Source organism: Neodiprion lecontei, chromosome 7 (genome assembly GCF_021901455.1).
Source record: "Neodiprion lecontei isolate iyNeoLeco1 chromosome 7, iyNeoLeco1.1, whole genome shotgun sequence".
In the NCBI taxonomy this organism is placed as follows: domain Eukaryota; kingdom Metazoa; phylum Arthropoda; class Insecta; order Hymenoptera; family Diprionidae; genus Neodiprion; species Neodiprion lecontei.
In genome coordinates this window covers 6,704,427-6,729,456 of record NC_060266.1, presented here as the reverse complement: position 1 = coordinate 6,729,456, position 25,030 = coordinate 6,704,427, and the positions used below count along the sequence as shown (strand labels likewise).

Below are 25,030 nucleotides of genomic sequence, written 5' to 3'. Positions count from 1 at the left end.
AATAACAGTTAATTTTACTTAGATATTTTCTTTCTTTGCAGTTTTATGTACAACGGTATTAGCAGTGCGGACGTTATATTAAGAGGAATTTTATAATTCTCTATACTCGTAATACAGCGTGTATTGCGTCATAAATTTAAATCATGATAGATATGACCTTAAAGATTTACCGCATTCACCACGGTAAATTAGTTAGCTACAATTTTTCTAATAGCATAAATGTAGGTTTTTCCGTACTCGAGGTGAAACTTCGTAATCAAAATTCAACGATTTCTACCAAATTTATTATAAAATTGTTAAAAAATGAAAATATTTCGGAATAATTAATGACGAAATATTTCTCGAATTATAATGCTAACTAAGAATTTGTTTCAAGACATTTCGCAAGATCGCAGATCAAATGGCTCGGTTGACATAAAGACTCATCGAAATTTTTTTAATCATACATTAACATTGTATAACAAGTAAAGTACTGACTACAATTTCTATTGCTATATTTTTATGAAATCTTATAATCCCAATATTAGGTTAAGATATCGGTTTTAAAAGTAGGTGGAACTCTAGCGTATAAATTCATTCGAAAATTGATGATAATTTGGCAATTATTTTTTTTTTCCGACGTGAATATCTGAATGTTAACGAAACAAATTTCATGTATAAAAATTGCATAAAACTTGATTAGAATAAAGCTATTACTCATAATTAAAGCTCAAGAACTTCGTAACGAAATTATGACGTTATATTTCTTGGTAATTCTTGATCCATAGTTTTAAATCGAAAGTTATCGATCGTTGAGAAAAAGAGAATTGAGAACAATTTGAGTGACGAATATATTTCCTAAATAAAATTAGTCGTTACCCAAATGGTTAGGTAAAACTTAAACGGAAAGAAACATCCACGTGGATATGTAACAAATATTAAAAAAAAAAAAATAACAATAATACAAACCGTGTAATGAAATAATAAACCATCCGGTGGATTGTGAGCAGGCGATCATATGAAGAACGTGACGAAGTGGCAATGGCCAAGCGGAGAACCGGAAATACAACTGGCTAACGATAAGCTGGCGGAGATCTAGCGAGATAGGGACTCGAAGGGAGGGATGAAAGTAGGGGATGGTTAATCGACCCGTGTCTGACCCTTTCTTAGTCCAGTTGGAGCTGGGAAGTCAGTTTACAAAGCCGTTTGGTAACGTGTTAATTAATTGGACCGTCAAAGGTGTCTGACGATGTTTGTTAGCTTATCTGTTGCGGTCTGTAACTGGCAGCAAAGAATTATGGGAATGAACGAAGTAGTTATTTTCGGTAGGTCTTCAAAGGCGATATTTGATGATTAAATTAGACTTACTTTGGGTTTCAGGTTAAATTTATGGAATAATTAATTAACATACAATGCAGAATAACGCAACGAAGAGGAAATAGCACAGTTTGAAAATACGTGAACAAATTGCGAGAGTACAAATCCGCTCACTGAGAAAAATTTCATTTGTTACGGTAGCTAGAAAAATTGGGTAAAAGAGGTATTGTTGAAAGAAAAACGAGGTACGCCTAACCATTTTGCGCTATTGTCGATCCTTTTTTGGTTATTGCAACGCAAAATCAGTTTGTGAGGTTTACTCTACTTTTTTAGTTAAATAAGGCTTTGACGTCAATTTATTCTTGCACAAGCTTTAAATTTTCGCAACAGTTGCAAGAAAATATAGCAACAGCGATCGTAATGAGAAAGAATAGTAACGGATACTAGACTTTCAGGTAACGGATACAAAACTAATTTTCATTTTCTACCTCGAACTATATTTTTCGATTGTGGTAAAAAATGAAAATACTCGAGAACCGAGCGGTAACCGGAACTAAGAATTTCTCTCATTGTATAAAATGTATCATTTCGGTGTTGAAGCCACTTGAATTAATGTACAATATAATTACAGCCATGTTACCCACGAAATAAATTATAATTATCCCCCGGGGAGTTGCTCTTTATAAGATGGTGTCGAGATTTGCGTATCAAGATATTTAATGCTTAACGTACAATTTCACGCTCATTCTCTGCGGTGAAAACGGAATATTTCATTTTCACCCTCACGGTCTTGTCACGGGCTTGTCGCTGATACTGATTTACATGTTTTTCAGTGTGATGAATTTCCAAGCAGCAGCATTCACATGAGTCTCTCATATGTTAGAAATCGAATATAAATTCAGTATTGACGTTGATTTTTTCTACGGTTTTTAATTTTTTTTTCTCAGTATTGCGAAGAGATTGTTTGAATAAAATTCAACATGTTCAATTCTGATTCTACTGTTACGGGAAGGTTACAAAATAACCCAGTAGTGATAATTTTATATTCATTTAATTGTAAGCTTTAAGACTTGAAAAATGTTCGGTAATTGTTGTAGTTACGACACCTTCAGCATGTAACAAAATTTTCGACGAGACTGCACTTTTCACGTCAATAACACCACGTTGTTAACAATGGAAAACAAGAAATCCATATGTTTTCAGGTTCAACAAACTTGCGTAACTTATTAGTTAAACAAAAAACTCTAATTTCGCAATAAAAATTTGTTTTCTTTTTTTTTTGACACATTTGTCGTAGTTTTATCGTGTTTATCGCACAAAATATAATCGGAACAAGAATCATTCTTGTACCTCCTTCGATAATTATGCCATTCAGAATGGAATGTTTATACCGGATTTTATAAAAATTGCGCGAATGGTTCGTAAGTTGTGGTGTAAAATGCGTTGTTCGACGTTATATCAATTATGATACATTACGAAATAATTATAGATCATTTTTTGAAATCCTAAATCTTAAAATAAATATAAAATTACTCAATACATCTCACAGCTATATAATTAACGATGATTTGAGAAAATCGCCGTACCCACATTTAGCCCACATAAGCAATTATTCGAAATCAACTTGAAAGTCAAGCGCGATTAAGTGCTCACCATGTCTTAAACGATAGTATTTTTGATATATTGCTGTAAAATTGCGTTGCAGCGCAAAGAAAACACGGCTTACAAGCGAAACAACTGACCGAACAAACGCAATGCCTGTTTTTAGTTGGAACTCAGAAACAAGACTGTTTTTATCATAATCCGGGTTGACGGAGCAATCTTATTCATTTTTATAAATATTTAATAGCCTTTGTGCGAATTTTATCTATGATGGCTTCTTGATCAGAAAAGGAAGGCACAAGAGGTGATTTCATCACTTATAATAGTTTTATGAACGACGGAACGTGGTAAAATATTTGACACTTTGTACATATATATATATATATATATATATGGTCTCATTTCGAAAATGATCTCGTTGTTAAAATATTCAAAAAACCAATTCCGCAGAACAACAAAATATGCCGTTGCAAAAAAATGTGGTTTTAAAAATGACCGGTGTGGACTACTACGATACGATTTTCTTAGTCAATTCGGAAATTTAGTATCAGATACTGTTAGATTCGCATTAAATATAAGTGTCAGATTGACATCAGATGTTGTTAGGTTCACATCAAATCTAAGTGCTAGATTGACATCAGATACTGTTAGATTCACATTAAGCATAAGTGTCAGATTGACATCAGATACTGTTAGATTCATATTAAACATAAGTGTCAGATTGACATCAGCTGTTCTTAGATGGACATTAAACATAAGTATCAGATTGGCATCAGATGTTGTTAGGTTCACATCAAATCTAAGTGCTGGATTGACATCAGATACTGTTAGATTCACATTAAGCATAAGTGTCAGATTGACATCAGATACTGTTAGATTCATATTAAACATAAGTGTCAGATTGACATCAGCTGTTCTTAGATGGACATTAAACATAAGTGCCAGATTGACATCAGATGTTGTTAGATGGACATTAAAGATAAGTGTCAGGTTGACATCAGATAATGTTAGATTCACATTAAGCATAAGTGTCAGATTGACATCAGATATTGTTAAATGCACATTAAATATAAGCGTTAGATCAACACCAGATATTCTTAGATGCACGTTGAATACAAGTATCAGTTTGACATCAACCAGTGTTTGATTGACGTTAAATACAAGTGTCAGATTGACAGCACACAGTCTTAGATTCAGATTCATATCCGATAATTTTAGTACCGCGTTATAGATACAAGTGTCAGATTGACATCAAATTATAGATCATAGAAATGGACGAAATTTTTCTTACAGTATAGCTCTGTAGGTATATGATATCTGGCCATCAGCTTGTACCTTTGCACTCGGAGGGGGGGGGGGGGGGGGACTTATACCTCCAGGGGTAGCTGAGCACCTCGTAAATCGCGACTAATCGTATGACGAGCGGCTTAACGACGTGGGGCGAGCAAAAGCTCGTTCTTAGAGCGCGCGAGTGAAAGAGAGATAGAGAGAGAGAGAGAGAGAGAGAAGGCGTTGGATGATGGAAGGAGGCGGTAAAAAACTTCCTCAGAAAAATTTAATTGACCAAAACGGAAGGGAGGGGACATGCATACGTTGTATAGCGAAGGGCACAATGAGGTCTGGAAATCGTTATTTTACAGAGAACTAAATCAATTAATTCAACCGCAGCCGCGGTTTTTGCTTTTACACTCGTATGGCGCAGCTTGGTCTGCAATGGTTTGGTGTTTTTAGTGTCTAGGTCACGGAATCTGGGTGTCGCCAGTGGAACGTTTTGGCACCGCCGATATGTCTGCACACAAGCCAAAACCCGTTGCCCATATCTGAACTTCGTTTTAACTGAAAATGAAAAATACGGCGTGGCCTCCAGACCGAATGTCTCCACTGGTTTTCGGAGTACTAAATTCAACGCGAAGTCAATTGATTCGAGACAAATTTTGAACAAATTTATTTAATGATTCGCCATGTCACCTACGAGGTGACCACATGTCTCTAAGCTCAAAAATTTCGACAATCGTCGATGGCAGTTGTGCTCAGTTTACAACAGCCAAATTTTTTGAATTAATTATTAATTAAAAATCGTAAATATTTGTGTCACACTTATAAGATAAGGAAAATGTTTATCGTGTACTCAGGTAAAAAAGCTATTTTTCATGATGGAAATGATAAAGATCAAGAGCCATGAAAATTCGGACTAATGCGAAATTGATGTTTTTACGCACCCTATGATTAGAATCGTGGACTGAATTTTTGTGGAATGATTTTTTCGATCTCACTCTTCTCAGCAGTAATAATGATGGTAAATTATTTTTCAAAGTATCATTGTTGATTAAATATTCCAGTGAAGTCTCCGCTCAAGCATCTTTAAAATCAAGTGGTTTTTTCGGTCGTGCTCTCGTTCCTCGGATCCTCAAACTCACTTAGGTACTGTGCATCTCTCTTAGCGCGAGGGACACGAAGAGACTCAAATTTATTGACGTGGGCGGACGTGAAGCAGGGTTAAAGCGTACAACCTGCGTTTTAGGATCCCCGCAATATCATGCGGCAACGAGTTTTGTACCGCATGTCGACAAGACTGTTTCGTATAATATACATATATATATTTATATACCTATATATATATATATATGTAACAAACGTTCAAACCACCCACCGACTCACATCAGCGGCACTCGAATTTTTACCGACTACTGATATGTAAATGAATGTATCAACGTTTCCCAGCATTAGCATAAAATAGGCAGGGGGCTGAATCGCATCGATTCTAATCCTATCGACATTTTCAATTCCTGTGTAATTGCTCATTTCGGCTTAAGGTTTGATTAATACGTTTTTGTCCAGGGGTTAATCGCTGTTGTAATCTCATATATTCTTGGAAATAATTTGTATTTCTTGTAATATTTTGCATTCTTTGCGATCTTGTGTATTCTCTTTCATCGTGTTGCAATCTCTATGTAATCTCTGTAATCCTTGCGAATCTTTGTAATCTTTGTAATATTTGTAATATTTGTAATCTCTGTATTCTCCCCGTAATCCTTGTAATCTTTTCGAATTCTTGCAATCTTTGTAATTTTTTGTAATCTTATAATTCCTGTAATTTTTTGTAATTTTTGTAATTTTGTAATCCTTGCAATCTCTGTAATCGTTTGTGATTTATTTTCAATCTTGCTGTAATCTTGTTGCAATCTTTCTGTAGTCCCTGTAATCAATTTCTAATCTCTGTAATTCTAATCATTGTACACCGTTTTTGCATCGTAATTAACTCCTTGGTCTTTGTAAAGAAAAAAACGGTGCCTCTTCTTAGAGATATGAAATGAATGCATTTTTGGTCGATAAGATTCGCCTCAGAAAATAATCAATCAGTAGATATAATCTCACGGTCAAGGATTCTTTAAATTCGGAACAGTAAAAGATTCCTCTGCACGATTATTTCCAGGCCCAAATATTGAGTCCGAAATAAGTATTTCGGTAAAATTTTCCTACGTGATCTGTTTTTACATCTTCTGAACTTCTTCGAAATATCGTTACTTCAAAATACGTTTCCTTGTCTCTAGACGTCGTGAAGAGGTTTAAAAATCGTCAGAACAGGTGACAGAGGGCTTGAAATTTTTTCTGAAAAGATTTGAGATATAATAAAGAGAAGTCAAATGTTTTTCAGACATCTTGAGATCATCTTAAAGACGACTTATGCGTCAAATTTCAGGCATTAGACGTTCTTAAGACGAATTCGCGAAGTTGGTGTGTGGATTCGGATCGTATAAGACATCTTCAAGAGATCTTAAAGACGTCTAAGATACACAGTCTCGTTTAATATTAATTTTTACCGAAGACAGTGTAAATTATTATGGAAAAAAATTCGCGGAAATTGCAGAGATTTCGCTCTGATTCGAAAAAAACAGTTCGCGCATTCATAACTTGCCGGGTAAACAAAAAAGGTTAGCTTTTTTGCGATAGGCATAGCTGGATGATTTGTTAGATGTCTGAATAATGGAGACTGGGGAAAACAGTCGTATATTAGAAAAATTTTGACATCGTAAACGATGCTGAGGAAGAAATCAATGTACAAAGGTCGATGAAACTATCTCATTTCTGCCCTGACACCTAAAAACTTACATCCACAAAAATATTTTTCGGCGAAACCAATCTTTCCATAGATATTAGAATACTTCACTCGAAATGAGGCGATAAATCATGTATTCGATGAAGATACGACCTAATTTCTTTAATTTCAGAATATACGTAGCTGAAAATAGTGGAAGTTTGAAAAGTTTCGTTACATCCTTTTGCCAGATAATTACTTCATCGTTGAAATTTCGTTCCAAATCGATGGAGATTGTAATTTAAGATGCACAAAATGATTATATGAAACTTCAAAAATTTGTTATTTGATAACCGGAAGAGGAAGAAGACCGGAGAGTTTGATGGATCATCTCTACCTAATATTTGATTTTTCGCCCAAATTTCGTCCAGTTTACATTAAAAATTTTACAGTAATTGTGACACTGACTAAATGAGTACGAAGCCATTCGCCCGAATTTTTTTTACGTAATGTGATCGAGCAATTACCGTAAAATCTTGACGATTGATGATTTGAACAGAAATTCTATAATGGTTGTGCAAGACACGTAAAAAATACAAATAATGGTATGAAAATTGGTAATCGTCAAGGTTTTTTTCAGCATTTAACATATTTAAGTATGCAAAACTTAGAAGACTATGAGATGCATTTATTTTTCAATTAGTATAAGGACATTTTAATTTCGGTTCACGTACCGTAACTAATTAGCGTAGTTTCTGTAATAAAATATCCTCGTCATCCGGCATAATTGGTTGTTTTTTTTTTTTTTTTCACGCGGGATGCACGTCGACGCGTTTTGCTTTCGTTGAAAACTTCAACCGCTAGCGATAAAACTTTTTTTTAACTTTATTCCACGAGAGTTGGTACTTGCAGCGAATGCAAAAAGTTACTAGAAGGAACTTTATACTATATCTCCAAAGTTTTACAACTCATCGCACATCCAATAGCTGTGCGGATTCATATTTTACTCCAAAATTATCCTCTTGTACGATTAGGTGAAGTTATTCTTTAATAAGAAGTAAATTGAATAGCTGGCTGAAAAAACAGTGCAATTGAATAGAAAGTTTCGGCTTTTCTTCAAACAATACAGCAACAACTTGACTCTACTTGAGGAACAGATTTCCGTGTAGTTTAGGAGATTTTGAATTTCATGGCATATTTTTTATTCCATTTTCGGTGTTTCTACAAGTTCAGTTCAGCTATTAATAAAGCGAACTTATTTTTTCCATTTTTCACCATAATTTTCGAAATGCATCGTAACTTGCTAACAAATATGTAAAGTTACGAGCGTCTACATCCGTGAAAAATGATCCTTGATTCAAAATGAAATTACAAATGCTTCAATAGCGGCCATCTTGGTTTTTAGGCAGCTTTTAAATTCATCACTTAAATGCCCGAGAAAGTTCTCATCTCAATTTCAGTCAAGTCTAAAATCCTACTGCAGTATTTCACGTCAAATACTTTTATCCCAGCGATAATTTGTGCAATAACGATTTTACCCGAAATCCACTTCTGAAAAAAAAACAATTGCTTACGGTTCACTCTCAAGCGGAATGTAACAAAACGTTTCGTTCTCTTCGAAGCACCGATCAAGATTGATTGATTGATTGATTGAGTGTATTGCGCCATGGGATGATATCCTCAAAGCACCAATTTAGCAGAAATTCAGTTCGGTGTATTACTAAAGCAATCATTATTCTTCACCTCAATTCTAATATTGTATCTAAATCAAGGAAATTTGTAACTAGCGTGAAAGAAGTTACAATTTGCATGTTTATTTTTTATTCAGGCCGATATGAAATATTAATTCGATTTTTAATCAGTGGTTAGTTTCAGTTTGGTTGAAACTCGGACAAGAAATTGATCTTTCTACAAGGAAAAATTACAATTTGTAAAGTGTAATCAAAGTTTTAATTCAATCCAATTACAATTTTTCAACTTGACCAATTCGTATTTTAATACGCACCGTCAAAAACAAATTACAAATTTTGTTCGTATTTTATTTCAATTCATTTACAAAAATTGAAATTTAATTTCTACTTCATTTCGGTCTAATTCAATGCACTTTAATGATATTTGTAATTTGGATTTCGTAAACTTGTTATTACAAAATAAAAACACGTGATTTGCATCTTATCCTCGTCTGAATAAGAAACAATATTTCTCGAATTTGCATAAGACTGATTGTGAGTAAAATTTCTCCAACCACCGCTTCACAGAAATGAATTCCTCACACTATCATTGGTCTCTAGTAGCGATGGCCACTATCAATAAGCTAAGAATAATCGATTAATCGATTATTTCGTGTTTTTTTTTTTTGAAACTGTGCACACGAAACTAAAATTTAATAAATTTTAGTATGTAGTCTTAATAGCGGAAAAGTTTTTTCATGATTTATAGTTTCATTCAAATTTTTTTTAATTTCAGGTGGAAATATTCATTTATGATTAACTTATTAAATAAAATAGGTATTTAGCAAGTGAGACAATGATAAAAATTGATATTTTAATCACACAAATTGATACTGCATTGCGTCGTTCGTGGGAGTAAAAAAACAACAACCGATTGTAAGGAAAAATAATCGACTATACACCATCAATCTGGTAAAAATAATCGATTTAACCCTAATCGGTCACCCTAGGTTAGGTCACCCCTTAAACATTTTTCAAACTCCTCGTAGAGTCCTTTAGTCATGGAAATGGTTTTCGAAATTTTTTACACTCTCTTTAACTTTTCCGACGTTTTACAATATTTGAACGATAAATTTTGATTAAGAAAACAGAGACAGCTTTATCTGCGATCCTTAAAAAATACCTAGATATTTTTAGATTTTTATAACTAATTTTTGCAGCAAAAGAAAACAAAAAAAAAAAACACTTTTGGGATGAATTTCATCCAGTGCGACGGACTAGGGTTAATCGAAAATAGATTACTCTTGGTCGTTCTCAGTCCCTAGTCAGGATACGAATCCTCTTAACTCAGTTTTGCCACAGACACCTCAGAGGCACGCATCCGCGTCTCGATCCGGCAAATTCCGGCGCGTGCGATACGCAGCGCAGATGTAATACGGCGAGACTCTGCGCTGCGGACATGCACGCACGGGTAGGAGGCACGACTTGCCAACGACCCGCGATTAATTATTACAACTCCTGGGGTTCGGGGGTGGATTTTGCCGCCCCCATCGTCCTCCTGCACCATCCACCCCCGCCTATATAGACGGGCTGCCGGAGGTTCCGCGCTTTGGGAGCACGGCGCAGGTGTTCGGCGCTGGCCGGGGCCGCTGCCGTCCCGTACGCCTGGTGAACCACGAGGGTGGGGGTGCGGTGCGTCAGTGTCTGCAGTGAGCCCGGCAGTGAGGCGAAACCGTGGCACCGTGCCGGACCCGAGAGCCTGGTGCCGCCGACTTGAGACCCTCTCCGCGAACCCGGTCGTCGTGTCGATCCCCGTCGAACTGCAGCTATTGCCCGAGAACACGCGCCGGACCGCGAGCTTTTCCCTTTGTACGCTCGGAATAATCCGTCCCTAAAAAAAGTACCCTTTGTCGTATCCACCTGCACAAGGTTCCCCGATAGTCATCGGGTCAGAGATTTTTTCTCACTCAAGGGTAATCCACTTCCCTCATTTGGTTACATGGTATATCGCAAATTTTATTCGATTGACTCACCGGCGCGCTTCAACGAACTCTGGTGACAGCGGTGGGATACGGATTGTCCCTTTTTTAATTTTAGTTTCTTTTTTTCTTACTTTGACTAGTTTATTAATCACTCGTCCAACACTGATCCAGCAAGATCGGAAGACAGCGAGACGCGATGATTTGCTTAGTTTATTTTATGATTTAGTTTTACGATTCATCGCGCGTTTTTTTACAACTCACTAATCGTCAGGCTAGAACGAAATTTGGTGAGAGCGGTGAGATAGGAATTGACTTTTCCGAGTTTCTTTCACTTCCTATCGCGGTGTACCATGTACGATGTACAATTTCGTAGATGCTGTGATTGTTCATTCGCTAATTTTTCGAATCACTTACGTTCGTAAAATAGATCGGTCATTATTTCGAATTAGTTTCACGGTTATTTGCGAATTTCATTCGTTTCGTTAATCGTCAGGCGCGATTGAAATCTGGTGACAGCGGTGGGATAGAAATTGTTGTTGTTTCTGGTTTCTTTTACTCTGTTAATTTCGATAATCAGTGAGGTTAGAAAAATCAGCGTACACTATTTGAAACGTTACGAGCTGTTCAATGCAATCCCAATGATCCGTGAATGAATAGTTGCCGTTGTCGTCAGTTATCAACCCTTTCCAGTCGACCTCCTCGTGTTTTGGCGCGTGTTCTCGCCCCTTTACGTAGAGTGTCGCGTGATTTCTGGGAAATCTATCGGTGTATTGTGACCGCTCGTGCGAACCGTTGATTTTCCGGAAAGAATTACAACCTTATTCGCATTTTCAGTCCTCGAAACGACGAATGGCTAGCGACGACGAGTGTAACTGCCGGTGACCCCGGTCACTAGACCTCAAGATGCAATTAGTATCGTGACGTGATCTCGGCTGCAATTACCGCCGCGGTGCTCGGAGCCTTAAGTGACGGAGGGACTGATGGACAGGCGGAAGGCCTTCGTCCAGAGTGCCTGTAGAGTACCGTCCCCATTCAGTGCTACTCGGAACCAGCGATAGCCCGAGGTGTACATGAGGTGGTGCCTGTTTTTCGACCGTAACCCGGAAGTGAAAGTGTACAGATGTATTGAAATGAATCTCTGGAATTTATATTCACATTTTATTTACTTCGCCCCTTGTTTATTTTCCCTTTATTTATCTGCGGACAATGAGCGACCCGTTCTCCGTTTCAAGGAGAGTATCACGATTCGGAGCCAATCTTCTTCACCCTGACGTTATTAACGGATTAATTAATGACCTAATTCTCAGCTAGCGACTTGTGTGTATATACCGTCTACAGCACGGTGGCAGTAATACACTTGTATATTTTTACCGAATTTTAGAGATCGGAACAGAGGCAGTAGAGGAGATCAATTGCTTGATTATTCGATGGGTATAGAAATTTCAAGTGCCGTTGAGGAAGAGGAATAACTTCTGCGTGTATAAAGGTTTCAGTCAAACTTCGTAATTCTTTAATACGATCACTTTTACGCGGATTTAAATTATCTCTTTTTTTGCGCTCATCGTTGTAGGTAAAAAATCGTTTCATAATACTCAAATATTACTACTTCAGACAGAAAAATTTTCCATCAAAACGAACGTGAATACAGACATCAGTTGAGTCTCACGTCAATCACAGTATTATTCTCGGGATTTTAAAATTCGCTGAATTTTCCTCAATCTCTGAACAAAGTCACTCACCACTAGAAGTATAAAAACCGACTTTCGTGACAACTGATATCACAATTATTACCAAGCACAAAAATGGTGCCCAAAATCGTGTATCTATAAAATTTCCCATACTTCTGTATTCCCAAGCGAAAATTTCTTTACTTTTGAAAACGGATATTTCTCGCTCATCCCAGGAATTTATGAATCTACATTACGTATTAAATTGGATTTTCTGTACTGCGATGAACGTGAAACGGGGCATAAAAATTAAAAAAAATTTTAAACACAGAAAAGGAAAATATAAGGCGGTAAAAAAGCTGTATCGCAATACATGTACTAACACCGAAGTGCAATTAGGGATGCCTATTTTTTTTTTCTCATCCACTAAATACAATTATCCATATTATAGCATTATATTTCCTACACCGTAATCCGTAAAAGGCGAGGAGACGAAGGTTAAACTTTTTTCTCTTACCGGCATGAAGGGTGGAGAGGGTTGGTATCAGAACATTACACGGTGATAAAATCAAGTCTCAGTCATCGCTCCAAGTAATTTGTAACCTTCGCGCAATTGTCGATTCGAGGATAAATTCTTCCATCGGGGAACGGGTCGCTCGTGTGGTCGTAATATCCGATTGCCGCTGGTTCAACCCTCCCCCCCCTTCCCCCTCCCGCCACCCTCTTTCCCGACCGTCCTCCGATTCGGCAAGTTGTGTATGATCTGATGTTGGCAGTGCAGAGTGCGCGAAATTTGTGCGAAGAAGTACTGCGGAGAGAAGACCGAGGAAGACGGAGCGCGATAGTGTAACCCCGATAACGTCGAGGCCGGAAGTTGGAGGGGGTGGTGGAGGGAGGGAAGCGGTGCGGAGCGGTCATATAGGTTAGATGTTCGAGGTCCTCGAGTGGCGGCCTTGGGAGCCAACGGGGTCGTGCAGGGCACGACGCGCCACCCCCAGCAGCCCCTCAGCCTCCCCCACCTCCCTCGGGACCCCCGTTAAGGGGTTCCTCATCGGTTCCCCGGGTAGGCTGAGTCGGGAGCTCCTACGGAGCCCCCAAGAAAGCAGCGAGGCTGGCGAGTGCCATGTGGCAGAGCGGCGGCATGGGTGGCCACGCCGCCAACAACCCGTGGATGAAGCTGATGGGCATCGTCCACAAGGAACGGAGACACCACGACTCGGGGGGCGGCGGGGCGTCCGGGGGGCAGGCGTCGGCGACCACCGGAAGCAACGATCGGAACCTCAACCAGTGAGTTCACGTCCCCTCCCCCTCTCTTTATGTGCATCCGCGCACCGGCATTCGTTTATCCGTGCCACCTCCGGTTTCATTTCCGCCTTTCCTTGTTCGCACGTCCCCGCGAGGTGCTTGACCTCGAGAATTGGGCTGTCAGGTGAATTTAACCGAGAGGAATGAGGGACAGAAACAGCGCCGAGGGTGCGGGTCGACACGTAGAATGGCCACATAGGATTATAGAAGAGTCGGAAATCTGATGCGTTAAACTTCGAAATACGGAACAAGTCGAAGTTTGTTGTGAAAATTAAAATGCGGAAATTTCACAGTACGAAATGCCAGAATATTGAATCGTCGGAATGGTGACGAATATATCGTTTATCTTTCTACGTTTCAAATCGAATGATTGAACAAATTATCAGAGTCAAAGAAACTGAAGAAAGAACAATTAATATCCCACCGCTGTCACCAGATTTCGATTCGTGATGAATGCCGTTGATTTAAATTTTCGAGTCTGCAATTTCGACTTTCTGGCCTTTTTGTTGTGTAGCCATTCTACTCTTTCACCCTCACCCTAAGGGTCTAAGACTAATCTAAGACTTGACTAATCCCTATAAAATAGATATTTTTAATGTTTTCAGTAAATCCAAATTCAAATTACTACTTCTGTAATATTTCGAAATTCTAATTTGCCGGTACGATACAGCTGATATCAAATGAAAATATCAACAGATTCACAATGAAATTTGCAGAATATTCGACTTTCCAATATCGCTGAACTCCAGTCTGATGTTTAAATTTTGGATTCGAAAATCGCGGATCCCATGTGGCGGATATTGGAACAGACAAATTATTCAATTTCACTGATAATCTGTAATATGAATTGACTGGTTGAATGTAATGAAGCATTCATAGTTTCCATTATTGGTAAGTAAGAAAATAATGGTAAAAAAAAAAAAAATAACAATTGATATTCTTGTGGGAAAAATGTTCCAGACTGGATGCGATAAGGGATGTCACAGTTAACATTTTCACATACATTTCGAAATGGGTTGTATGAGGCACTTTTTCAAAACTCTATTGGAAGATGTATCAATTTTCCGGCAGTCAAGAACATCCAAAAATAACTGCAAACGATATTATCGTGTGTTCTTCAGTTACTCAAAATAAGATAATATTTCATGACATTCAAAGAGATATGCCAAATATAAAAATTATTTTTATGTAGGTAAGGGGAAAATCCAGTTTCCAGAAATTTTGAGACGAATAGCTCTCATGAATCTCTGAATTCATAACAAATACGTAAGAGCCTTATTCCCTTAACCGGGAATGACCCGAATAACCCTGGTCATTTACGTGCCAGGCATAACTTTACAAATGACTGGTCCCATATTATAAAAATTCTTTAGCGAGGAAGGCTGTACAGTAGCTGGATTTTTTCTACCTTCGATTACAGCTGTTGCAGCTATTCAGTTTTTTGGAGTCGCCTGTTTGTTTTGAAAAAAAAATTATTTCCCTTTAGTTTCAAAGATGATTTTTTACTCGATATTGCTTCGCCGAGTGGCGGAACCAAAGTTCAAAATTTTGGTTTCATTTCGTGTGTTATCCGAAAATTGACTACAATAATATCTAAATTACGTACAGCCAGGAGGGAAGGGTGGTCTGTAACAACATCGGCGTGGTGCAAGGGCGGCTATTTGTGGGTGCGTCAACCACCAACTGAATTGACTACAATTCCCTGCTCATGTTGGTATTCGTGGCCGTAATCAGAAGATTTGATTGGTGTTATCGAATGTTCGATTGTTGCCGCGAATGCATTGAACCCATTATCACGATGTTCGGGCTGCGGAGTACGAAGAAAAAAGTGTCTGTAAAAATAAAAAAATTACAGTATTTTTAACAACTTGAAATATGCAATATCAATGCAAATGAAGTTATTTTTGTCAAGGAGGGTAGTTGGTAGAATTTTGATACTCTATTTCAACTTTATTACGAGATAATCGTAAATTGAGTTTTGATCAAATTATCGTATTGTTAAGCCACGAAGATTTGTGCAAGAAATAGAAAAACAAAAAATAGTGAAATTACAAACGAAAGCTTGGATATCGATAACATTTTAAATCGGTAAAAAATTGTTAAAAATATAACATATTCGTTCGTTTTCGCTCTGTGATGGATCATTTCATTAACAGGATTATTTTCAACGAAGTTACTGAAAAATATTTTGTTTTTCTTTTTTAGTAGTCAATTCAATTCATTGTCATTTATTTAATTATAATACATGTAAAGTAAACGGAATTCAAATTGAAATAAAATGTTGCCAACTTTTTAGTATTTTTCAGTTATCTGATTTGCCACCTCTATCTTTTTTTACATTTTTTACATTAGATTTAAATGCAGAAATTTGGATTCGAATAACACTCTTCAATCTTCCTTAGGCAACAAACTCAAGTTGATAAAAAATTTCAACGATAATACTGTGATTGTCGTGATACTGTGAGAGTGGTGAAAAAATTCGACCAACGCAATTAGATCAAGTCGAGTATCAGTTTTATAAAGTTACCTTAATAAAGTAACGTAACCTCAGGTCGCTCATCTAAAAGTTACAAGAGTTTAAAAATATTGAGTTTGGTGCATATTCTTCCGGAAGTGGATTCTATTCGACTGTCTTACGGGAGTTTGGAAGTTGATTAAATTGCAATCGAACCTTCTCAAAGTTTTGACATCTTTTTCGGATTCGGTGCTGTGAGTAATCCAGGCATATTATTTACGAATTGTGGTGAATTTTAATGAATTTTGTTTCTGCACGATTAATTCCCTGTCAAACAACCGTTATAGAATTTTTTCTTTTTCGTAGCGGGTATCAAATAATTTTCGGCTTTTCAAATTAGCTTGTCATTTTCTAAAGGACTCAACGGTGTTCAAAATTCATTTGAAATGAATTGAGCTACCAAGAGCTGAATTAATTTATAAATCACAGATCATTGAAATTTAATCAGCATTCTAAAATAAATATTCAGCACTTTCTTCCACGTTAAAATAGAATGCATTGTTTCCACCAGTTTAAACTTGATTACGGGAAAACTTACGGTCTCTGATATATAACTTGATAGTTAAAAAATTGTCACTGTTTGTAATTGCTTGTCCAACAGAATTAATTTTGCCCTCGCATCTGACGCGAAGCCAATTGATATTCGGCTCATGTTTCGCCGATATAAGTTTTGATTTAAAAATTCTCTCACCGTCTTCGACATTGCGAAACACTTGAAATTTTCAATTTGTAAAGTTATAAATGTTTCACTCTCTTTGCTTTGATTTTGAAATCGAATAAACATAAGACTGCTTCCTATACTATTCGTAGTTGGTTTAGAAACCATCTTCAGTTAGAATGCTTAATTACCATATAGTATACCTATAATGAAACAGGAATGGTCGAGTTTATTCAGTACCCTGAGCAAATTGATACTACGGCTCGCCAAGTTTGACATTGGTTTACGCTTGGAACGGAATCGTTCTGCCGTTTCTCTAACGCTAGCAATAAGTCACACAGAGATAGGAAATTAATTACATAGTCAGTTGAAGCACGAGGGAGTTTCCCCTTCTCTGTGTTACCCGGAAACAAGAGTGTTATCTTTGATCGGTTACGTGGATGGTAATTACAGAAGTACGTAAATCATTGTCGAATCACGGTGACTGTTCTGAGAAGGTTCGACACCTCTATCGATAACGACGTTGCTGAAATTACCGAAAAAATAACCGTGCAATTGTTTTTACAAAAAGTTTCATGAATTTTAGTGGGTTGGTTCGCGAGTAAATAGAATTCAAAACTTATCGTGCGGCAATCAAAAAAGCTCTTTTCTCATGTTAAGAATGCACAAAGTATTTTCAAAGATTTATACCTTCAAAAATACATCACTAAGTTTTTAGAAATTTCACAAGTGATTTTGTGATACACGATGTATTTGTTAAAATTTTTTCGTGATTATCATTATTATTTTTTTTTTCTCCAGCTTATTAGTTGATTTGATTTTTCCGACTACGTGATGTTGACTCTTAGGTTGGGAAATATCTTCTCGCCTGTTTAGATTGAATTTTTCTTTTGAACCGACCGAATTATACGAGCGAACGTATTTTACGAGTATTGAACCTCCTTGAGTGTGGCTGAAGGACTCTAAAATAACGATAAATTTTATCTATCTGTCAAATCAAGTGTCTGGAACTGTCCATCAAACAGAGCTTTAAAAGATGTGGCTAAAATTAATCGAGGTTCTACATAAAAAGGTTTATCCTCTCATTGATTTTGAACCTGGCGTAAAAATTTTGCCTGCTGATGTTAAAGTATGAGAAAAATTGACAGGATTATGAAAAAGTTTTTCTTCTTAAGCGCGAGCTTAAATGAATACAGAAAAATCAATGCTATATATATATATACATCTTGATCTTGATCGATCACAGTGACGGTGAATCGTACAGTGAAAAAAGTTTCAATTTTCACCAATTCATGTTACATAATAAAGCAGCATTCGCTTTTGAATCATCGAGTCAGTGTCTATCTTCTCATTTGGTCAATTTTAAAGTTAATCTGTTTTTTTGTCACATTTCATAGACGATGATAAGAATCTCACAGTTTGGTGAAAATTAGGTAATTCCATCTCAGTGAATTTTGAGTAAGAAAATAATTGAACATTAATTATCCTCCGAATCTACAACATATAAAAGTCAAATTACTTTCTTGTGTTTTTCTTGTAAAATTTTGATAAAATCAAACATTTTTATCGCAAATGTAAGGCAAATACATAATACTTTACGTCGCTGGACCAAATTTGTAAATTTGCAACCTGATTTCGTAATCTGACAACTATTTTGTACAGTAAATATGTAGAAAATTGACAATAATTTTTAACAGTGCATATCCGTGCTTTTCATAGTTTCACGAAGTACCATGTACGAAAATAATTTCGTTGTGTTTTTTCATTCCCGTTTGCATAATATCGAAATATCGAATATAAATCTAAAATACACGATTGGTTTTAATTTTTTTTTGGATAGAGAAAAAAAAACAAAAAAAGAAAAAAAAAAAACAGGAAGGTTAAAACAAACGAATCGAATTATCCTCTTGCCAAGGACTACGGTACTAAAATAAAAACATATTTCTAGAAAATAATTTCTCTCGCGTGTGTGTCAAAGCAGAAAAAACGTTGGCGAGGTTGCGTATAAAAGATGAAATCCCAAAGATATTGGCTGCAGCGTAAAGAGGGTTTCTCTCAGCCGCCCCGCACTTCCATTTCCGGAAATCCTTCTCTGTTTGCCCACCCCGGCAGAAACAGGGGGGCGGTGGTTCGGTTTCCGCAAAGAACTCGGCGATGCCATGGCTTCCCAGAACATAGTGCTTCTTGAGCAATCGTCATTTTTCTTCACCGTCAGACTCTTCGGTTCGAGGATATACCTAAAGCAGCGTGTAGTGAAATATGAAGGTCAGAATAAAGGGTGCCCCACCCCCCGTATATTCCAACGACAATGGCGAAAGGATTGACTGAGATAGCGTCGATGTATGTTGTACGGGGCATTCCGTGAAAATTCAACCCCTGATTTTGGTTTCACCTTTTTTAATTTTCTTGAAATTTTTTTCGGGTGATAGTAGTGCTCCAATAATAAAATGAAACAAAAAAAAAAGAATAAAATCAATTTCTCGTGCAACGGTTTTTATTTATGAATATTCATGTTTTTATGTACACATAGTTCCACCTTTTGTTTGACACGTCAATGCGTTATTTACGTTTGGCACGTTAGGCAAACAGACGTTAGCTTTGGATCGGTTCGTCGATATGAAATGAAAAAGTTTGGAAAATATTGACGGATTTTTCGGTGCTGTGAACAAAGGTTCAGAAATGCGTTGAAAAGTTCATTTAATCGAGGACAAGTATTGAAAAACTGACAATTTTTACGTGTTTTTATCCAGAGTAATGTTCAACGGTTGAGAAAAAAAATTTCTTTTATCAAAGCAGATATCGGACTTAAAGAGTGAAATTTTTGAAAAATTCTAAAATATTTCATTTTAGCACCGATTGTTCTCGGATCGGTTCTTATAACGAAATAATTTATACTTCTGTTTGCTGTTTTTACACTTTGAATATTTATGTGATACGGAAGTCAGCGTCGAATCGTTTGAAAAATTTTGAAAAATTTTTTAAATACTGTGTTGATTTCATGAGCAGCATGTGAATATCATGCAAAAAGGTGAAATTGATATTGGATAATTTTTTTTTTAATCATCACTTAAACGGATAGTAAAGAAATAATTTTGTTTTGTGTAAGTTACGTATAATTTTAATACATCTGTTAGATAGCTGAAAATGATTCGAGAATATTGTTCAAAATTCTAAGAAACGCTCAGCTGTTTATTTTTTGTGAATCGAAATTGTTTGAGATGCTGAAGAAAAGTAGTAGAAAAAGCGATCCCATCATATAATCGATACTAAAATGACCGTATGAAAAATTAAATTGTTGCCAATTTGACGAGAGTTTTGAAAAAGGTAGTGCTGTAGAAAATTCTTCGAATATCGATGATCAACTCAACGATCTTCGCACGAAAAAATGAAAAATAGAAAAATCGAGAATCTTATCAAGTTCTACTATCACTTGAAAAAATTTCAACAAAATTCAAAGTGGTTTTATAAAAATCTGATTACATTGGCATGGAATGCCCCGTGTAAAATATGTGTGCCTTTACTAATACCCGTATTTCTGCACTGTTGATGAAACTTGCCGGTTTCAAATTTCTGGTTGGATAATTCCACGTAATATTCTTCGAAGACGAGGGATGGGAATAATTCTCGTCAAGTTTCTTTGCGGGAATAACTGAAGCGAACCAGCGTGATTCGATCTGACGTGACGTGTTTCGGAATATCTAACTTTGAAGGGTGACATTCGCGTGGTGGTGTCGCCAGGATCGGGATGAAACTGTTACAACTCCGTGTCGTATTCATGTGTAATTATAGGTTCATCTTAACCGTTATTTATAGCCTTCGGAATATCTGATCCTATTACACCAGAGGCGAGTGCCTTAGAATCGAGAGGGCACGAGGTGACAATTATTTTTCCTGCAGCCCTGATATTCTAGCGAATACCTAATTGACACTTAATTAGGCAATAATTTCCTCAAAGATCGGTTGTAAATGTAGGAAAAAATGTCAACATCGACGATCAATATCTCTTACCATGGTGAAAGGGATACCATTGAAGTAATCGATAATTTTAACAGTTGAAAAACCAAAAACAAAAAAAAAAATCCGACGATATTCGATTCTCCAAACTTATTTTCTTGTTTACAAAATCGAGGCTCGATATTCACTGCGATAAAATGTATTTTTGGTCATTTTGAAAAGCGGAGTATGTTCGAATTATTTGTAAAAAAACAAGAGCCGACGAGTGAAAACTAGCCCGTTTTTTGTGATTATATATATATTTTTTTTTTTCTTTCAAATCATTTGTAATGAATTTTGAAAAATCATTTCCCTTCGTTCCTCACACAATTGGCACGAAAATCCGAAAATCTTTTCGCTTGTCGGACTTGAAAGAGGTAATGAATTAAAGAGAATTGTTTTTCCCTGGATTAACCGCACCTGCAGATTCTATTTACTTTATACTCAACGGTTTACCTGCCGGAGGTTGACTTTTCGCGGTATGAGAGATTCATTCGCTCGGAATTTCACTTCTACCTTGAGGAATAAAACAAACGAATTAACCGCTTAGCCCGAACCACCTTTTGCCAATAGGCTTTCTCCCGTCCTCCATGCACACAACCCTGCACTATAAGTACGCTCCGGCGGCGGCTAATTACACTTCGTTGGCGAGCGTAATTTTCGCCGGCGAATTTCAACAATACGACAACATTTTCCCGAGAACCGCAAGCGGGGTGCGGAGGCTCTAATTATTAATAACATAATTATGCAGGCCGCTGAAGGATGACATGATTTTTCGCGTTTTAATGAAACTAAAAAAATCACAACCACTGTATTCGAATGTTCGTTTCTTGTGGGTTATACTGGAACATTCTAGTCAATGGGTTAATCACCGTGTAAAAGTGGCGTATATCGACTACGATTGCAGGTATTACATGTAATTACAAATATTATAAAGTTTATGAAAAGACTGTAAAAATTAGACGCAAAGATTCCACCGATTTCGAAGAGGTTGCAAAGATCGCAATAATATTACAAGAATTACAAAGATTCCAGAGAGAGCAAACATTACTAAAATATTGCAATGATTACAGAGGTTATCAAAAGATTGCAAACATTGCACGAAGATTGCACAGATTGCAGAGAGGTTACAAGGAATAAAAAAAGATTGCAAGAATTACAAAGATTCCACAGGCAAAAAATATTACAAAGAGATGACAAAAATTACAAGGATTCCAGAGACAGCAAGGATAACGATGATTGCCAAAAAAAGTGCAAAGATTGCACGAAGATTAGACAGATTTCAAAGAAGATACAAGGATTACAAAATTTTTACAAGAATTACAAAGATTTGAGAGACAGCGGAGATTACAAAGGTTACCAAAAGACTACGAAGATTGCACGAAGTTTGCACGGATTGCAGAAAGATTACGAGGAATACAGAGATTACAAGAATTACATATACTCCAGAGATAATAAAGGTAACAAAGATTACCAAAAAATTGAAGAGATTACACGAAGATTAGACAGGTTTTAAATGGATTGCAAAAATTACAAAATTTTTACAAGAATTACAAAGATTTCAGCGACAGCGGAGATTACAAAGGTTACCACAAGACTGCAAAGATTACACGAAGATTGCATGGATTGAAAAAAAAAATGGCAAAGAATACAAAGAGATTACAAGATTCACATATATTCCTGAGACAGTAACGATAACAAAGATTGCGTGAAAATTACACGGATTGCAAAGAGATTACAAATCGTAACAAGAGGATACAAGAGATGACAAAAATTATACGAGATTACAGAGATTATATGAGATCACAGGACATATCTAAACCAGATAACAAAAGTGATTAACCCCTTGATTGTAGTAAGACACGAGCACAATGAAAAAAAGTATTTAATTTCCTACCGAAGCTACACAACTCATATTTTCATTTCGCACCCAGAACTATATTTTTCAGCTATAGTAAAAAATGTTAATCACAGTTTGTAATAACAGTATACTAACAACCACTAGAAATTTTTCTCCGTGATTAAGGGATCATCGACTTGATAAATTCGATTTCACGATTCGCGACGTGCTTTCGTTCTGTCTTTGAATCTAAAAAAAAAAAAGAAGCACTTATACATGGGTGAAAACAGCCTGCAGGGAAACTATTGTGACAAGTGACGCTCTATTTTACCAGACTGTTTCTACAGCGCATACTTGCGACCCTTGTCTTTTTTTTTTTTTTTTTTTTTATCTCTTTCATTCCGTATACCGCGGCTTAGATCGTATCGCTGGCTTCGGTCCAACGACTTAAGCACTATAATTCTCACGGCAACGATTTTTCTCCTCTCCTATAAAATAAGAAGCTTTTTCGCGCATTGAAATTCTAGTCTAATTATCGCGAAGTATTTAACAGAGAAAATTAGCTCGAGGTTGGTTTATATCAACGCTAAATTAAACGCCCCGCGATAAGTGCAAGCGATTATTTACAGTGATGCTGCGTTTTGAGTAATCGACTCTTGACCCGATAATATTATCGAGAATTATTACCAAGCTGTCTCAGGTAAAGCGTTTAACAAATTATTTCCAAATTTATGCGGAAGCCGGTGGTATATTACATTGTACATCTTTCATCTCTCTTGCAGTGAAAGCGATTCACCGTCCGTAAAATGGTGACTTTACAAAAAGTTCTTTTGGCCCTTCAACTGCAGCGTTTCTCGATTCCCGAATTCGCCCCGTGTCCAAAGTTCGACAGGTGAACAAGAACTCTTTTTTTACGAGGCGTAATTTCTTCGCAAGGAATTTCCCTCAGGGCATTACATGTCAGGTTTCGCTTGGACGAGTATCCTTTTCCCCCAACGGAAACCCGAATCTGGGCGTAAGGTTCAACAGACTCCTGTATTGTCTAGATCAAAAATTTATTCATATTTCACGTTTTTACGAGCTCCACACAGGGTTCAGTGAAATTTTTTTTTAAATATATTATGCCATTTTTAAGAATCCGAAAGAATTCGCAATGATTCTATCATTTGAAATGTCATTTTTAAGCACCACGCGATAATGGGATCTTAATATTTACAACTTCTGTCACAAGTCTTTAGTTTTTCCACGTCGGAATTGTAGATTTAATTTTTTTTTTTTTCTTCAATTCCCCGATATAAATAGATCGCGGCATAATAAAAATAACGTGATTCTGAAATCTATTTCGATCAAGGCATACAAAGAATAAAAAAGCAAAAACAATTACAACATGGAAAAACTAAAAACTTGCGAACAAAATAGTAAGTATTGAGATCCTGTTAAAGTGTGTTGCTCAAAAATCACATTTTGAATCACAGAATTAGTGTGAATTTTTTAAGATTTAAAAAAACCACGTTTTTGTAATTGACTTTGCGATTTTGTGTAAATTTTCCCAGTGGCTGAAGAAAATTTGAAAAAATTCCCGAGACCCTTTTGAGTCGGTGATAACATCATACTAAAAAATGATCAGAATCGAAGGGGGTGAGGTACTTGGGCTGGTAATTTGACGTGGAATGCCCCATATATATACATTTCAAAGCGACATTTCTAGATGCGAAGCTTGCAGACCGTGCGAATTGTGAATATGTGTAGATTTTCAATGAGGGCATATTTTACGAATCCAATAAGAAAATTGGTAAGATATTCAAATATAAAAGGAACTCGAGGTTTATCTGCTTCGTACAAACCCCAGGGGAGATTGATGTGCAATTGTAATTTAAAAACCAATCAAGTCTGTTGAGTCCTGACTCTGTTTAATAGAAAAGCAATAATCTCCTACATTCCCACGGGGCTGCTAGAATCCGTTTCCCTACTCTTCACGATTTAGTGAATTTGTCTCCAATTCGTTACTCCGGGTATTTTTTCAACCTTCTTAACCTCGTTAAAAACAAGATTAATTAATCGTAGTTAGACGTACTGTCGGATATGAATTTTGAATTAATCCGACAGATCGTTCCGAGACGCAGACATCGAATTTATTAGTCAGTTTTTTATGGACCTTATTGTCCTCTGATTTATTCAACTTCATTCATACTTCATTTTCGAAAAAAGTTACCTTTTTTATTGAATTATCTTTGGGTTCACGTCATTTGCACCCGTATATTCGAGACTCGTTACGAATTTTTTAAACTATTCTCGCTTGAATTTATAAGTAATTTCATGTTTCAGATTTTTTTTTTATGAAACAAGAAGTCAAAACGTGCCAACGACATGATTTACAGCGGTAAAATAGCTCGAATTTATTCCTACTGAAAATAATAATGATATGTACAGAAAAAAATTATTTTTAAAAACATGATAACGTAGGAA

The 25,030-nt window shown here is 36.5% G+C and overlaps 2 protein-coding genes across 4 annotated transcripts in view; one reads left to right on the top strand and one right to left on the bottom strand.

The window, feature by feature from the left end:
* Positions 1-3,426: 3,426 nt before the first annotated feature.
* On the bottom strand, positions 3,427-4,101 carry LOC124295414 (uncharacterized protein in mobD 3'region-like). Its single transcript, XM_046745360.1, has one exon. It carries the CDS (start codon positions 4,099-4,101, stop codon positions 3,427-3,429), a length of 675 nt encoding a protein of 224 aa, XP_046601316.1.
* A 6,252-nt stretch (positions 4,102-10,353) lies between these two features.
* LOC107227889 (potassium voltage-gated channel protein Shaker) overlaps positions 10,354-25,030 on the top strand; it is a 259,093-nt gene continuing 244,416 nt past the window's right edge. Inside the window, exons 1-3 of one of the 3 annotated variants that reach the window (XM_046745583.1) lie at positions 10,354-10,473; positions 11,421-11,708; positions 13,030-13,540. In XM_046745583.1, coding sequence (XP_046601539.1) covers positions 13,377-13,540 — 164 coding nt within the window. In that variant the 5' untranslated portion in view covers positions 10,354-10,473; positions 11,421-11,708; positions 13,030-13,376. Of the gene's footprint in view, positions 10,578-11,420; positions 11,709-13,007; positions 13,541-25,030 lie in introns of those variants that run through there. The other 2 variants (XM_046745582.1, XM_046745584.1) reach the window with 2 other exon arrangements.